Here is a 17,672-nt window from a genome sequence, read left to right as displayed (position 1 = left end):
TCCTGATTTTCTGTCAGACTTTTCATTCCTATAGCTGTTAAAGGTACTGTCAATGTCCTGCTTTCTGGAAGCTGATGTACAGAATAATGGAAAGCTGTGAAAATCATAGAACAATTTACCTTGTAAGTTCCCGATTTACACTAGGATGATTATCATTTACTTTTTCACGTAATGGTTTGCAGCCATTACCATTGACAACTTGCTGGTAAGACCTGGAAGCAGTGTTCTCTGAAGGGTTTGGGGCCAGAAACCCTTGCCAAGCTGAGCAGTGTGAACTTGAAACATACAACAGAACTGCAGTTTTGTGCTGATTCGGACTTCTTCGGGCTGATTAGTGATTTTCTGGCCAGCACGTAGATCTGGTGCTAATTTTCTCAGCTTGTTTTTCAAATCAATGCATGAAGAGTGCAGTGCCTCTCACCTCCCCCTCCATAAATGGAATTACTCAGAATGAATGCACTTAGGGTAAAGCTTTCAGTATTGGCTTTGGTGTTGATAGTGCTTTTCTCAACTGAAGAATTTGAACTTAGACTGTGCAGACAGCACTGGCTAATTTAACATTCACAAACTGCAGCAGCATATTAGACATTAATTACATATGACTATATTAATTATAATGAATGAGAATTATATTAGCTTTAAGACCTATAAAGGGAACTAGAAATTAAAGTAGCAGGATTTCAGATTTCATATCTGGCTGTCACGGACTTGCTCTGCATGACCTTGGGTAGCACAGTTTGCAGTTCTGTCTCTAGCTTCCTGAAAGACAAGGTGAACATAATGGCATGTACCTCCTTTGTAAAGCCAGTGAGGCCTACTGTAAACACAAATATATGTATATATAAATATAATAGGATGTAAGTTAAAATCTTACAGCACTACAGGTTTTAAATAATTTTTTAAAGCTAAAATAGTTCAGACCACTTAGTCCATAAAGAGGAAAATCCTACTAAAAGCCACCTTTTTTTAAAAAAAAAAAAGGTTAGAAGCTACAAGTAAATAAGAAAATATTTTTAAAAATTACTTTTTTGTAAGAGTATTTCCAGGTAAACTGAAATTCCATAAAGACTTGAGCTTTTACCTATTCTGGAATGAGACATTTGTATCATCTTAGGCATTTGGAGGGCCCTCTGACAGTGACATTTTTAGTGATGGGTTCAGCCACTGTGAGAGGGAAAACCTAATAACCCAACTAGGAAATTCAGAGGAAAGATAAATTCATTTGAGAGCGATGTGACCAACTTTACCTCAGCCTCCACCTTGCCAGCTTCAAAATGGAAATAATCACAACAGCTCATTTTGTGGGATTTTGTTAATCTTTCTAAAGCACTTCATGTGCGTGTGAAGCAGTACTGACAAAGTGTGCCAAATGTGGGTGGGTAGCTGTGAGCTTTGTCAGTTCAGCAAGTGATTCAGCCCCATGATGATGTACCCGTACCTGCTGCAATTGAAGTGGATGTGTTAAACAGTGTTAGGCATGATAGAAAACATTTCTTCACTGAAAGGGTAGTTGGGCATTGGAACAAGCTGCCCAGGGAACTGATGGAATCACCATCCCTTGAAGTGTTCATGTAGATGAGGCTCTTGGTGACATGGTTTAGTGGTGGACTTGGCAGTCATTGGGTAACAGTTGGGCTTGATGATCTTGAAGGTCTTTTCCAACCTACTTGACTGTATGATTTTTCTTGATAGAGGCCCTGGTCCTGCTGTAGGCCTAAACAACCGGAATTGTTCCCAGCTAGCAGTCTGTAGCCAAAAGTGCAGGGTGGCCCCCAGAAAGCTGTTTCTGCTGTCTTGGAACTGCAAGCAAAAGGCATAGAAAAGTAAATGGGGAAATAGTCCATTTTAACTAAAAATGTTGTGCTGAATGAGCGTGGCACAGTTTATACCAGAATTTTCTTGCAATGGGACAGAGATAGCCTCATTTTTTAACACACTAGTTTTGTAATTCAGCATCCTTCCATTCTGCTGATCAGTCCTCAACTCTCAGATGAAGCGTCCAGGATCACCCTCTGCCACTAAAGCCAATTGGCACAGAACAGCCATGGCCCTATTATTAACTGCATAATCTCCAAAAGAGGGTGGTTGCAAGCAGCTTGCTTGGTGGGAATAGACTCCGCTGCATGCTAACTTCCTAACTGTGCCACAGAACAGATATGGAAGAATGTAAGTTGATCTAAGCCAAAACCCATGCTTAGGACATTTCTAACATGGAAACAGGATAGTGAGTCTATTGTCAGAGCCCAGGAATGTTCTTGTGTCTCAAGAATCTGCTTTTTATCCCAGCTCTGACATACATTCTCTTTCTGATTACCTTCCTTCCTGAGCTGGAGAGCTTGTCACAGTTACTATAAGGCTTCTTTTCATCACAGATACTTCCAGAAGGTATAATAACTACCACCACTGAAAAGAAATGTTAAAATCTAGCAATTTAGGGATAGCAGTGAGGAAAAAAAGCCACCAAAGAAAATGCATTGTGCCACACATCAAGTACCATTTCCAACTATCTCTGCATTCTCAAAGTCTGAAATGCAGGTCTGAGCTTTTTCAGGTTTGACTGAAATGCCGTGTAAAACTTACTTGCACAAGTGACAAAGCCAGTTGCATTCAGAGCCTGTTGTCATTGCCTGGATGGGATATGATAACTTCTGCAAAAGCCTTTAGTTTGCAAGATTAACTGTAAAAGGCAGAATTATTAAAACAGACTGGAGCAAACTCTGAAAAGCTTCTCTAAGAATCTCTATATACATGACTCTGGGAGGAAGGGGGCCTCTGGTTCCTTAAGAGACATTTGCTTACATGTATATCCTTTTGTATGGAAATGCAGAACCTAAAATTGGTTTCCTCTGTCCATTTCCTTTTTTAGTCCTGTTTATTATTCCACAGTTATTCTACCAACTCTTTGATCCAATATAAAACACACATTTCTGGCAGTCAGCATACCCGGTTTCTATTTAAATTCTGCTATTAAAGTGATCTGGCATAAATTGCTGTCGACAATGACTCAGATCAGGGAACTGATCTGCCTGAAAACTAACTTAGTAAAAACCCCACATTGTTAATTTTCAGCTAAGTCCATGATCACAATAACCTGGTGGCTGCACACACTCCCCAGTGCCCGTACTCAGGGAAGGCAAAAAGAAGCAGTCAGAGACAAGAGTAAGGATCAGTGCCTGCACTTGCTATCAGCCCTGCCTCTTCCTTCAGGAACTGCTTGTGGAGCTGCAATTACTCATTTTAAAGCGAAGATGTGATGCCACAGCAAGGTTTGTGGTGCTAAATTCACTATTTGAAGCACCCCCAAGTGTAAAACATGTTACAGAGGGCAACATATGCAGACAGCAGTTCAAATGGGGATGAGACAGTGCTGGATCTTCCTAGAGGAGACTTTTGTGGGGCTGGATCCAGGGGGGGATGGCTGCTGCAGCCCAGCAGCACCCTGGTGCCTCTTGCTTGGCCTGCTCAGACCCGTGTGCTTGTGCTAGTCACTACTGCAGCCACCATGTTCAACGTGGAAAGAGGAAATTTCCATCCACAGCAAGCAGCCCTCAGTGACACCAGACCCGTCACCTATCCCACAGCTCCAGAGTATGACATGGGGCAAGTAGCCGTTACTCTGTGCACCATGTATGTTCACTCTGAAATGTGAGTTTTCCACTGGCACCTCAGCGACACAAATTGCTCCGCAGCTTTCCATTGCCTGACAGGAATCAGTGAGAAAAGCATGAAGTGCATCTTCTCTTTGGCAGGGCAACACTTTTTAATAACTCCTGCCCCAGCAAACTCTTCATTCCTGAAGAGAACAATGCAACGCATTTAGTATTCTTCTGATTAATACTTATGCCTACAAGCCACCCATTGTTTTCTACATAGCTGCTAATCAATAGGGACTCCACAAAGTAGCACAGCAAGCCAGAGGAGCTGTGGAAGCCTTGTTTCTTTAAAAATTATGGCAAATGGCAAGGGAGTTTTCCACCTTACCCACATTTTTGCAGTTTGTTTTATAAGCAGAACTCTTACTTGGGTTCATAAATCTACACTTCAGTGTCCCACTCTGCTGCCCCACGTTTCAAAATGTTTACCTTAGCATTTATGTAGCCTCATTAGTGTGGGATGTTTATACTGGGTCTTTCATTTGCACTTACCTATACAGTTATACATTGTGTGCTGTAACTGTACCAATAATCCCTCTGTATTCCCAACACTCTTTCACAGTAATTGCTCCCCTAAGTGCTGTTTTCCAAAGATTCCTATGTTTTAAACTTTGAAAGAGACGCAGGCCTTTGTTTACTGTGAATTTGATGGGAAAGGGCATAGCATAAAATGTGTCCCTATTTTATTTCAGTGCCTAATTAATTAGTTGGAAACAGTGATCTGGAAACGTGAGCAAAGTTACACTACATTTGCTCATGAGGGCAAGGCAAACATTTAACGTATAATTCCTGAAGACCTCGGCCCTGATTCTCCCTTGGCCTGTGCTTTTCTGCTATTTAGCATAAGAGAATAATGTATTAAAACTGATTAAAATGTATTTTAAGCGTATATAAACATTGGCATATCTTTGAAGTATGATAGTTGCAATGGCAGTAGTAGAAGTTGCTAAAATGCTGCATTTCTGGGATGAAGCAAATAATGTACCCACTCTGTTAATTTTCATGTATACATATGAAGAATACACAGTTCACTTGTCAAGATTGTGTGGTCTGAGGGGAGTACGTACGCATTTCAAGTGATGATTTCGCATCCCCTCACAGATTTCTGCCTCAGATTCGCTGTACTTTTGTATGCCTGGGAAATGAGTGAGCACTGACAGAAGTAGACTCAAACATCTTTCTGTGTGCTCTGCTGTAAAATAGAAAAAGCAACACAGGAACTGCTCAATCCTTTTTACACATCAATCACAGAGGCAACAAATCTTTCCTCAGAGCATAGAATTTACCACTGCTTCATACTATCTTCTGCTTTGTACTCAAGTGAGGTTTTCTCCAGTGTCAGAGGGGCTTACTAGGCTGATGATACGACCCCATACAAGGGAGAAAAGGAACACCAGGTTGAGCGGAAAGACTTGACAGCTCCTGGTGGATGGGAGCAAGGATTGGGTAGGGACATGGAAGTCAGTGGAGGGAGATGAGGACAGAGAAGGCAAAGGTATCCCACCCAAGACACCGGTGAGAAGGTAGGAGGAGGATCTCTAGGCTGTACTGAAGAAAGGAGGAGAGAAAGGATTCACGAGAAAAAGGAAATCCGTAAGAAAGTCCTCAGGACACATCACTCCAGCAGGTATCAGTTCAGCCCTTGTCATGACCTCTCAACAGTTTTGTGTTAAAACTTCTTTTCTCCTTCCGTCACAATCCCCACCCCCAAACACAAAGCCGATATATTTTACTCAGATGTGCTGAACTTAACAGGCAGGCCAGAAACCAAAGGTGATGGTTACTGCCTCCCCCAGAAATACAAGTATGGGGAAAAACAACAGACAGCTGAGAGAGATCACATCCTTTTACATCTTTATTTGCCAGTTAAGATCCTTTTATTCCATCAATGCAAATATGCAGAACAGCAGGAAACCATGTTTTAAGCAGCACATACCAGTTGGCTGAGAATAAACTAACCACATTCCCCAAGCAATGTAAAAGTAACAATGCACATCATCTTCCAGAAGAAGAAACAAACAGATATTGCAGCCGAGAGGCACAGCAGGCAGCTTCCGTACAAAGTAGTTTGGCTATTTAAAATGCTAGAACCAGCCCATGCCCATTTCTCCAACCCCACCCCCAAAGTCCTACTATAATTTAACGACTTTTTTTTTGCTATCTACATAATATATAAAATATAAACTCTGTTTACTTATAACACTTAACTTTTCTTGATAAATAGCTCTTTAAAATATCTACTGTACATATGTCCATGCGTTGACATTATATATATAGCATTTATATATATGTATGTATGTCTGAAAAACAATAAATATACACTTAATATTGACACGGCAACAAACTGAACATATTCTCATTTTCAAAATCAAATAAAACCAGTACAGAGAGAAACAGTGAGTGTTGCCTGTGAAGCACAGCACAGCAGGGAGCTTTGATTCCTGCCCTGGCCAGGCATTCACTATGCCATGTTCTTGAGCAGTTGTGGTGTTGACATATTCTTTAATGAATCTCTGTTAAAAGTTACTTCAAGTTGTAGGTTAGGCACCCTGCATGCCATGTGTAACACAGACTGAGCGCAAGCTCAGCAGGAAACAAGGGAGACTCGCCTTGCAGCTTGCCGTGGAATGAGAAACAGAAAGAGGAGGGAAGCGAGTCTGACAGCTGGTGTAAAACAAAAATGAAGTCACAGACAGCGCATGGCTGGAAGGTCATAAATAACCATGGTAAACAAATTAATAGAATTAAGTGCTTTTAAAGATGATGACTGGCACTGCTGCAAAACATATCTTGATTATCTGTAGCGAATGCCACATAATGAATGAGTTTTCCCACTGCCACAAGAAGACACAAATGAAACCCAGACGGCCAAATTCAGGCGCTAGAAGTGGGGTCACTGCATGAAACTGACAGCTGCAGGTTCAGAGCCAAACCTGCCCAAGGACAGCTGAATTCACTGGACACCTTTAAATGATTCTATGATTCTAAACCTAACAGATGGGATTTTTTAAAGTATGAACTTAAACCAACAAACAAACCAAAAAAAAAAAAACCAAGCAAAAACCCACACCCAACCCCAAACAGTTAATTTCATACACGCCAAGACATAATAAAAGATGGCTTTTTTTAACCTTTTCATTTTAAAACAGCAGTCTTAAAAAATGGAACTTAATTGTGAAAGAAAAAACTTAAGTGATTTTCTACAAACATGTTGTGTGTTCAGTTTTACATTGACCATAGCCATTCTGTTTATTCATTTAACTTGAAAATGCTGAATAAAAGCTATTTCAGTTTGACCTAAGCTGATACCCTTCATTCCCCAACCCCAAGGCTTCAATTTGGCAGCTTTGAAAAGTTATTTCTTGTCTGGGCTCTGGCTTCATACAGTAAGTCATGAGGTTATGACATCAGTTCATGAATGCAGCGTTATGTATAGTCCCATTTACTTAAAAATTCTTTCTGTGAGCAAATGGAAGTTATTGTTAAGGGGAAATTGTTTTTATTGGACAAACTTCATCCAGCAGCTCAAAGAGAGAGGAAATTTTAAAGCAGACAAGACTGCCAATTATTATTCAGTCATACTTCATCTCTAGAATTTACAAACTTTGCTCCCCACAAGTAACAACTTCAACAACAACAACAACAAGAAACTGCTGTCCTGAATAATCCTGCCACTTCGCAACAAGTCCTAGATATCCAGAGTCCACTGCAGAGGTCAAAGAGTCCGGTGCTGAGTTTCATATGTACTTAAGGGTCCATCACTGGGCCACTGCAGCATCACAAAGTGGATGTCAAAAGTTTGCTGGGTACTTTTAAACCCTTATAAATACAGAACTTAACATTGAATTGACCTCATAATGTGCAATATTTTAAATTGAAGGCCATAGATAAAAGTCAAATATAAAAATTCCAGCAACAAATTCTGTCTTCAGTAATTTCTGAAGCTCTGCAAGGAACAACATCAAGGTACTATGTTTACCTTTCCCCATTAATAAAATATGCGGGTTTTTTTGGTAGATGAATGAGTCATTTTAAATTGTCTGGGTCTTTTCCACATTTGTATGGACACAGAAATAAACAAGGTAACAGAGAAATTGAATTGTCCTTGTGCTGTGACCACACGCAGCAGAAAAACTTCCCTTTTTTTTGAATGGCTGAACTTCCAGGACGGCTGTTCCCTTGCACACCGATTTGAAAGCTATTGTAAAGAAGGAAACACTAAGCACAAAGTGGAGAGTGCCTGTGATTGCCCTATACTGGCTGGGCAGGAATTTCTCATGCTTTCAGCCAAAGCAAAAGATGAACTCCACAGCAGCCCATCCTGAGCCTAAACTCACCTATGCATGCCCTGATTCTCTGCCATACTGGCTGCATGGGTAAGGGCGTATCATCTCTACTTGGCATTTTCTAACTACACAGCTAAAGTACTACTAATTTTACACATGCGCAATATTAGATACAGGAAACCCCAAGCTCTTGCAGAGTTCTTATTCCTCTACATAGGACTGAGCTCAGCACTGAGGACATGCATGGATCTAGCAGGAGAACAGAACAGATACTGCTTCCCCGAAGGCAGGGTCCCTTCTCAGGCTCCCAAACACAGAGATGGAGCAAGGCTGCTGCTGTCACCCTCAGGAGGTTCAGCCCTCACCCTCTGCACATGACCAGCGTATCATTCTCCCTGTTGGCACAAGCGTATAGGTACCAGACTGCAGACCAACCTTCTTGTCACTCCCTGCAGTCAGCACTCTCCCTTTAGACCCATGGAAGGAGTCACCTGTGCCCTGCTGTTGCACAGCATAGTCTTGCCCTACCCTTGCTGTAGACCCCAGTGCAATTGCCATGGAAAATACATCGTTTTTCAGCTGACCATTGGAGCAGACCCCTACAGAGCAACAGAAGATTTCACATGGGCTCACCCTTTGGCTCTTCTTGTCTTTGGCAACAGACCACAAGGTTCAGTGTCCTATGTGCACAGGTTGATAGGAAGCGAAAGAGACTCTCCAACAGCAGCCCTGGGTAAGAGGAATGACCACTTCTTGCCTAGTGTATGAACAAGCTCAATGTGGGCTACTGTAAATTCCACCAGTAGCCACGGTTTGGCTATTAGGCCTGCACCAATTCTAGCAGCATTCATCTCAAAACTTGTGGCACAGCATTAAAGAACAGCATTAAAAGTGCAATTCCAAATACATGTTTCCTGGTGAGGTACCACTTCTGACTTCAGTCAAGTACGTTTCTGCTGCCCAATATTCCTAAACACAGTGAACTCCAGAGGCTACTTAGGGCAATTCAATGTACTTTAAACTGTACCAGAAGAGCAGAGGGCTTGATGCTGCCAAGAAAGATCCCAGACTGTAAAGTAACAATTTATCAGAATAGTAATACAGATTCTATAAATGAACCAGTTCCTTCCACCTCTAAACCAGGTGGAAGATGAGTATCTTTACCCTTGACACTACAGCACCTTCACCTCCTAGAGAATGGAAAAACTGACATACAATCCTGGATGTATGCAGTTACTGCTGCCATCCCAGTTAGATAACACCTTCACCTAATTCTAGCATAAGATCGCTGTTGCTGTCAGAAGAGGAGGTCCCACCCTGCCCTGGTCATTCTGCCTGCCCCTCTGGGGCCAGCACTCTGATCGCACAATGAGCTGTACAGGATGCAACCCATTTACAAGCTAGTACTAATCCAAGCATCAGATGGCTATGGAACTAACGCATTAGATTTTCTTTCTGCTGAGCAGCACTGTCTGCATCAGTAAGTCTGCACAATGGATAGATGATGCCTGTCAGCTAAGCCTTTGGATCCAGGACAGAAAGGTTGAGCTCAGTAGTACTATCCCTTACACACTGTGTCTCACCTGGAGCTGTTCACTGCAGGGCTTCTTCCAGCTGTCATCACAAAACAACAGAAAGATAAAATAAGAACATACAGATAGGAAAAACTGCCAACATCTGTGAACTATAACTAGGTGCAGAGACTTGAATGGCAATTCCAGCATACCTGCCAAACCACTAAGAAGCAAGACTCACATACATTTTGGTCCATGTTTAGTTCCAGATTTGGACGATGTTTAACAGGACATGGTTAATTATCCATCGGGCTCGCATTCATGAGTTGAGATAGCCACTGTTTTCAATAAGAGGCTTTTGCCTTACTATGCAAGCTCCCTTGATCCTCTTGGAGCTAATTCCTTTTTTCAGGAGAGAGAAAGAGGTATGATTTCTTGCTCAAATTCTCTCTTCTGTATTTCTCTGTGTTCTTTTCAGGGCAGGAACTGGATAGCTTGGTATACCACAACAATTACAATGGGAAGTTCCTGTTGGCACAAATACTACCTCAGGAATTCTCAGAGAAATCAAATTTTAGGAAAAACATCCAAACTTGTCATGGGCTGCTTCCAAGAAGGAATGATGAAAGCTTGCCTGAGGTCTTAACAGAAGCAGTCAACCTCAGAGACAGTTGCTAGAAGTGGCAGAACAACATGGACAGAAACGATTCTCCATTAGGGTGTGGCTTTGCAGTATTACATTATTCCTTCATCAGTCACACTATTACACTTTGGGGAATATTTCAGGAAGGGTTGCACATATGTTCTTCAGAAATTAACCACACATTAATAATTTTGGGGTGGGAGTCAAGTTCCCTAGCTTTAGCCATCTGAAAATTTAGAAGCCAGGACTCTCTGCAAAGAAGAACAAACAAGACTTTCCAGTAGGCATCTCCTTCTATATTCATCTGAGGATGAACTGAGTCAGCCTTTGGAGAGCTCGTTCTGTATTGACTACTGTGTCCTTGTACAGCTGATCAGGACAAGACACTTGACTTTCAGCTGGCTCAAATCAGATGAGATGAACCACACTATTGACACCTTCATGTTCAAAACCACGAAGCTCTAAAACTAGGCATAGGACAGGCAGAAGCATACAGCAGTCAGAGAGAGTCATCTGTAGGATAAGCCCTAGAGAAGAACTTAGTGCTCCTAAAAATAGCAGAACTGTGAGTGCTTTAAATAAAAAAATATAAATTATTCTGACCGTTCTCTTTCTAACCTAAAATGGCAACACTACTGTGATGGCCTGGAAAAATAGCATCATATCTTCTCCTCTAATTTACTGCTCATCCAAATGTTCTCTTCTTTCCCCTAGTCAAAATTAACAGAAAACCCTGAAAAGGGTTTTTTCCTCAAGTTTAATATAATTTAGTGCTGTATGCTTGTGTTCTACTTTTTTTTTTCTGACGACCTAGCACTGTAAACATATATGCACTGCAGCAGCTTTAGGCAGAATATCAGCATCCCTGTTCAATGGGATAACTCATGTGCCTTTCATTACATTCTTTCAAGAATATATTCTCAAAAGAATGTATTATTTCAAGACTGCAATCTAAAATATTAACAAGAACAGGACAAGCATACTAAAAGAGTATGCACCCTGCCCTGATGACAGGGAACAATTACTACAGTACCAGTAGCTGGTGCCTTTAAGGAGGTGAAGAGGTGAGGGTCTTATTTAATTTTTTCCACTGGAAATTGACAGGAAATTTTGTCATCCCTTTCGTTTTTCACTCACACTCAGCACTTGGAGGTGAAAGCTTCTGGGTTGAGCTATATCAAATTAATTGTCAATGTGCATCTCTGAAGTGTGAGTTCACAAAGGTTTAAAAGAACACTGCTTGTCTGAGCATCGTAGTTTCGGGTTGTATTTCTGCTGTTTTCCACCTACTACCAAAATGAGCAATGAATTCACTCAAAAGCCAGTTCCAGACACAGGAAACGATGTGTAAACCTCTGTAAGACTAGCCTGAGTTCAGCTGTATAATAAAACCCAGTATCACTACTACATCATGCCACTTGCCGTCCATGAAAGTTTTGCACAACCCATTTTGATCAACAAATCTGCGCAGTTAACATTGAAGCTTACTTGGAGCTCGCAGAAGACCCTCTTCCAATAGCAGGGCACGCACTGTGGTTGAGGACTGCTTTGTTTTAAAAGCCACATGTTTTCCTACTTAATCGTGCTTAAAAAAAAAAAAAAACACAACCAAACAAAACCCCCCCAAAAACCAAAAACAAAACAAAACAAAACCCAACTAGTTAAACCAACACAGAGAAGCTCCTAACAAGCTGTATGAAAAGTGAGCTGCCAAGATTTTCCATATCACATGACACTTTCACACCAAGTCCTATTATTCTGTGTTGGTTAGAGGTGTAGTACTACAACATGGTGGTGTCAGCTGTCATGGTAGGAACCATTCATGTCAGACACTACAGAAAATTTAACGACATGACAGTACCTTCACAGCCCTCTGGTAGGTAAGGAAAATCTAACAGGATCTTCCCAACCTTTCACAGTAAACACAATTGAATAATCTAGAGCACCTGCAAGCAGGAGGTGAGTCCATGATATCTCTTTCCCATCAGCCAGCTAATACTGTTATCAAAACAGTTATGTCAGCTCTTCAGTCTCCTATCTGTTTTTGGGCACTTCAGAGGACCTTATCACTTTGGCATTTAGCCACCAACAGATTGAGTTGATCCACACACCATATTTCCTTCTCCTGTATCCTCAGCTATTTCTAAGATGCCCAAACCCTTCACAGGGGCTGAATTACCATTTCCTTCAAGAGCTGTCTGGTTCCTATTCTTTCCTAGGAGCACAGAGGAGCTAGCAGTACAGAGACATCCTGCTCTTCCGCATGGCTTCGCTGATTAAATATGCCGGGCTCAGTTCCGGCTCCTCGGTCATGATTGAAATATTCTGCCACTCCCCCAACTGGTTGGACTTTTTAATGGTGTCCACAACACACAGGGCATATAGACAGTCGTCAAAAGTGGCAGCCATCGTAAGGGGCCTCCCGTCCCAGGTCCTCCTGTCATCCTGATCCTCAAATGCCTGCCTGACAGCTTGAACCATCTTAATGGTGCCCCGGAGGTAGGGGGATGGGATGTCACTGAAGGCCTTCTCCGGAAGTAAGGAGTTGCTGACTGGTGTGGAGTCCTTGAGAAGAAGCTCCCGCTGAGGAGAGCTGTTGCTCTGTCCATAGAGATCAGTGCCTATTACAATCAGCCGCCCTGCTGAACCCACCACAATAATGTCTTGTTTGAACTCCCCTGGGACATTGAAGTTGAGCGTCACAGTGCAGCACACACCGCCTTCCAACACCATCTGAAACGTACAGAAGTCATCGCTGGTGATCTGCCGTATCCCCTTGATGTGGTCTGTCTGCTTCACAAAGGTCTTGAGCAACCCGTGCACTTTCACAGCCTTCTGGCTGGTGAGGAAGGTCAGGAGGTCAATGATATAGGTGCCAACAGAGTGCAAGCCTCCACCTCCCATCAGGTCATCACAGCTCCAGTTGTACTTCTTGCCTAGCAGGCTCCCGCTGTGAACCTGCACCTCGCACACCAGCAGCTCCCCTACGTAACCCTCCTGAATTAGCTGCTTCATCTTCACGAATGCAGGCAGGAAGCGCAACACATTCCCCATGATGCTCATGAGCTTTGGGTAATAATGAGCCGCGGTCATCATCCTAAAGGCATCCAGGGGAGTTGCCGTTCGGTCACAGATGACATTTTTTCCAATGCCTGAAAAACAGTTAAAAAAAAAATAAATCAACAAAAATACATGGTTGAGTAAGCTGAAAGCCCAAGGCTATTCTCCAACACTAAGCTAAGGAGAAAGATCCTTGAAAGAAGCAAACATTTCAATATGGTGTTAACAGCACAACAAACCCCTCTGGTGTGTTTCCAAAATGCACACAGAAGTTTCTTCACCACACTACCCCTTTTTATTTTCAAAATGCACTCCTGTCTAAAAATGGCACAAAGTTGAGGGCCTGGACAGCTAAGAAATTAAGCTAAGGTGAGGTGGGCCGCTACCCCCCATTTGCCATCTGCTAGAAGCAGGTACAGAACCATCCACCCCCACTCAGCCAGCTCACAGACACCTCTTCTGTGATAACCTGCCTGTGCATGGGCTTCTGAGAACTGAATCTGAGCTTCAGACTGAATTATCTGAAGCATGAGTAACACAACCCCATGTATACAGTAACTTAACATAGCAGATACTGAAATCTGGGCTTGTCTTCTCAGTGGACTTGTCCCATTCAGTGGATCTTTCCCGCTCAAGACTCTTTAAGTGGCTCTGACTGGAGAGAGTGAAAAGCACTGGGCTTGTTGTTTGATTTAAATGTAGAAATTGCTTCTCATTTTTATAAAAGTCCATGCTATTCTGACAGTGGCACTCTCTTTCATTTTTTGAAGCAGCTCTGCTGAAATGTCAACAGCATATCCATGGTGCCAAGGGAGATCCATGATTGCTCTAAACCAGGTCAAACGTAGCTATGACAATCTGTTCCCTCACAGAATTGCCCATATGGGCACACTGTTTACTGAAGCTGGCACAATGCTCCTGTTTTATCTGGCCATCAAGGTGTGCAACTCAATGCAGTGCAGGCTGAGATGCCTGAATAAGGGTTTTACTATTGATTTCTCCTCATCAAATACTTTCATTCTGTACCCATATGCACATATAGTGGCAGAGTCTCCAGTTTCCTTTTTAGTTGCATATATGCTTAATGGGCAACATTAGATGAGCTATAAAAATCCTTATAGCATAAATAAAATCTCTGACTTGAGAGCCTCAGGGCTGGCTGCTGGGCCTGGCACTTAAAAGAGCTGAATTTGAATCCTGCCTGCTGGAGCCTAGATGAATAAATCTAGTTACTTGTTAAATTGCTCTGTGTTTTGATTCCTTTTCCCTTCAGATAGGTGAGAAATCCCTTTTTCTTTAAAGAGCTGTTATGAGGGTAAAATTTTACATGTTTTGGAGCTGTCTGGATGAAGTCATATAAATACAGACAGATGGCACAGATCTGTCTGAGCCCACTTACATGAATATTTAACAGCCTGACTGGAAGAAGAAGGGGGTCACAGTCCAAACATTCAGTAACCAGCTTATCCACACTGCCTATTCCTAGTCTTTGTCTGCTGCTATTCGAGTATCTGAAACTGGAGGGAGGGCTGTCAGCACTGAAGTGGCAGTCACACCTAGTTAACACCCAAGAAGGGAAAAATCTTCCTTCAAGTTGCTCCTATTTACCTTACACTTAGTGAGATAATTAGAGGCATAATGTCCTGGGTTCAGCAGTAGCAGTCATGTTTCTCCTTGCACTGCACCAGCTACCACAAAGGAGAAACATGACTGCTACTGCTGAACCCAGGACACATACTCATCTTCCTCTTGTACTAGGCAGGAATCCTCTATTCAGTGGCCATGGTCTTCCCTTCTCAGTTTCCTCTCTCATCTTCACACACTGCTACTGGTGACTGAGTTGACATTTTCAACCTTATAGCACTTCTTTTCCTGCTCCTGAATAATTTTTTCCTGCTGTTGTTTGATACTGAAGAAAGCATTCATCCACCTGCCCTATATTTCTCTAACTGGTAGCTACAGCTATGTCAGTTGATACAGATCACTAATTTAATAGTCCTTGAGTTACACAGACTCTTTGCAGAGAGATTTTAGCCTGGCAAATCAGTTCTCAAAATAAGGGCAATCTTATACAAAACTTGCCTACAGCCAAACCTTCCTGAAATAGTCATTTTCCTCCTAGAGGATAACACGCGTATTACGCCATCATCTGACCTGTTCACCACAGATCCACCAAGCATCACTTTCTGCTCCAGTTCAGCTTGCATCATTCTGCGCCACGGACGCCTGCCACATTTTATCTGGGGTCTCTGCAGACACTAATCTCTCAAGATACACAGCTCTACGCATGTGCTTGCGAGAAAAAAGATCTGCTTTCAATGAGAAATTGCAGCCTGGGGACAATCTTTTCTCTGCGCTCAATGCTGTGCACAGTGGGGGTCAGTCCTTCACTGTGTGGGGCAGGAAGCACTTGGGACTGTCACAATCTGAGTACCAAATTATGATTATAAATATAAAAGAGAAGCCTATGGGCATCCCTTACATTCAAGAATCCCTTACATTCAAGAAATATTGCCATTAGAATCAGTATAAGTAAGGCACTCATGCAGAGAAAAGGGAAGAGCCCTAAATATTTGTATGGAGACAGTGAAAAGGTGAAGTCATATACTTACTCCTTCCACCATTTCAACCTTTTTGGAAAGATTGAAAGCTTTTAATTACAGTAAATCCAAAATGCAACTGTTCCGAGAGCCTTCCTGTCTCTGTGTATGCTGATAATACATGCTGTGCTCTCATCCCTGTCAGGGATTTAAACAGATTTTTGCTTGGTGCCCAGAAAGCTTTTATATTCTATTAAAGCTCGTGCAGGTTCTTTCAGCATGACACTGCTTAGCACTTGAGTCTGTGCACACTAGAGATCTTTGTCTTCTCTGTAGCTGCAAATCTGCAAGCAGCCACATTAGCTTTCTTGAAGCAGGGAGAGAACATGAAAGGTTTGCTTAATTTAATTTACAGAAATACGCTGGTGTGTTTATGCAGCTAGAATAAGAAATAGGCACATCAAAACACCGCTGTTTTCTGCTCTCTTTCCTCTGCTCCCTTCTCAAATGAGAAGGAAAAAAAACACCTTCCCTTTGAGCCATCTTCTATAAGCAGCGACAGCAGAGCACAGGGCAGTGTGCAGGGAAAACCTCCCTTCCCAACAACGGCGGTCATTAAAAGGTATACTCTGACTGCAGGTGCTGCAGGGGTATTCTCTGGGAACTGACCCCCTTCTCCTGATCAGGGTTTAATCCTGTCCACTTTTGTACAAGACTCCCTAAGAAAGAATAAATTATTACCACTTGTCATTCTACCAGTGTGTTTTGCCATTTCACACATCTTTGCAAAACACATCACAGCAGACAGCAGAAACTTTGCTAATTACATAAAAGCAGTCAGCTTCTCTTAGCAAGAAAGTGAAATGCATTCGTCCATGGTGATAAGTAAGAGTTGAATATATCTCATCATATGAAAGAATACACACCCCTTCCACAAGCATCACGAAATCTGGTCTACAATGCTACAGCTCCCAACCAGGCAACTTCTGATCATTGATCTCTTCGGTTCTTAGGTAAAATGAACAAGAAAAATAAATACAAGGCATTCTATTTGAGGCCTATGCACAACCTTCACACCAGTCTCTTTGCTTGGCTGTGCTTCCGAGAGACAAAGCGTTGCCAACCAGGTGGTAAGTAATGTGATGTGGGATTTCTCGGACTAGCATGCAACACAGGAGGGCTCACTCCCAGCCAGACTGAGTCCAAAGCTGAAATTGGGCAATGCACCTTCTAGCAAAGCTGCTGAAGCTGACTCTCTGAAGTCCACCCACAGCTGTCATGCAGGACTTCAGTCTGAGATGCACTTCATGACCCACTGCTCCAGTCACAGGCGGCCAGAATTGCAAAGAACCTGCATTAACAGGCACTGTGCCACGGGGCCAGTGAGCTGCCCTTGCCAACAGGCATGGTGCCATGAGTTGGAAGCCATTTTAGACCAGTTAGGTCTGCTCCCCTGAACCCATTTATCTTCTCCTGCCAGGAAAGGACAAAAACCAGGAAAAAGCAAATAATGGTAGAGCTGGAGGATGCCCATCCATGAGATAGACCAGATCCCTAGACCAATGACTTATATATAACTTGCTTTAGCAGTCCTTAAAAATGTGAAAGGACATGAGTCTGAGCAAAATGACACAAGAGAATTTAACTTCTCGGTTTGTGTGATAAAGACTGAAAGATGGCAACATCTGATGACTGCTTTTTTCTTCTTTATAATGAATCAAGGTTTCCAGAGTAGGTCCACATCACAAAACCACTACTAACATTAGTGTCTTCTCACTTCTCAGTGCCTCGCAAGGAAGGTTAAAGGCTGTGTAGCCCATCTTGACTATTTATCTCCCAGCGTGCATGTGTCACCCAAGCCAAACCTTAACTATTTAGATACTAATCTATCTTTATTTTAAGAAGGTTATTTAAGAACACCCCTTGGAAGAAGCAGATGTCTAACCAACTCTCTAGAAGCAGCTGGGCAAATACAA

At 42.4% G+C, this 17,672-nt stretch overlaps 1 protein-coding gene across 1 annotated transcript; it reads right to left on the bottom strand.

Annotated features, from left to right (window-relative positions):
* Positions 1 to 11,734: 11,734 nt before the first annotated feature.
* On the bottom strand, positions 11,735 to 16,790 carry GFOD1 (Gfo/Idh/MocA-like oxidoreductase domain containing 1). Its single transcript, XM_057424322.1, has 2 exons — positions 16,623 to 16,790; positions 11,735 to 13,248 (listed from the first exon to the last, which is right to left on the bottom strand). The coding sequence occupies exon 2, from the start codon at positions 13,190 to 13,192 to the stop codon at positions 12,329 to 12,331; it is 864 nt and encodes a 287-aa protein (XP_057280305.1). The 5' UTR covers positions 13,193 to 13,248; positions 16,623 to 16,790; the 3' UTR covers positions 11,735 to 12,328.
* Positions 16,791 to 17,672: the final 882 nt, after the last annotated feature.

Source organism: Pezoporus wallicus, unplaced genomic scaffold (assembly GCF_028554395.1).
Source record: "Pezoporus wallicus isolate ANWC-B61680 ecotype Strahan unplaced genomic scaffold, APGP_CSIRO_Pwel_v1 contig_5485, whole genome shotgun sequence".
NCBI lineage: Eukaryota > Metazoa > Chordata > Aves > Psittaciformes > Psittacidae > Pezoporus > Pezoporus wallicus.
This window is presented reverse-complemented; position numbering and strand designations above follow the sequence as displayed.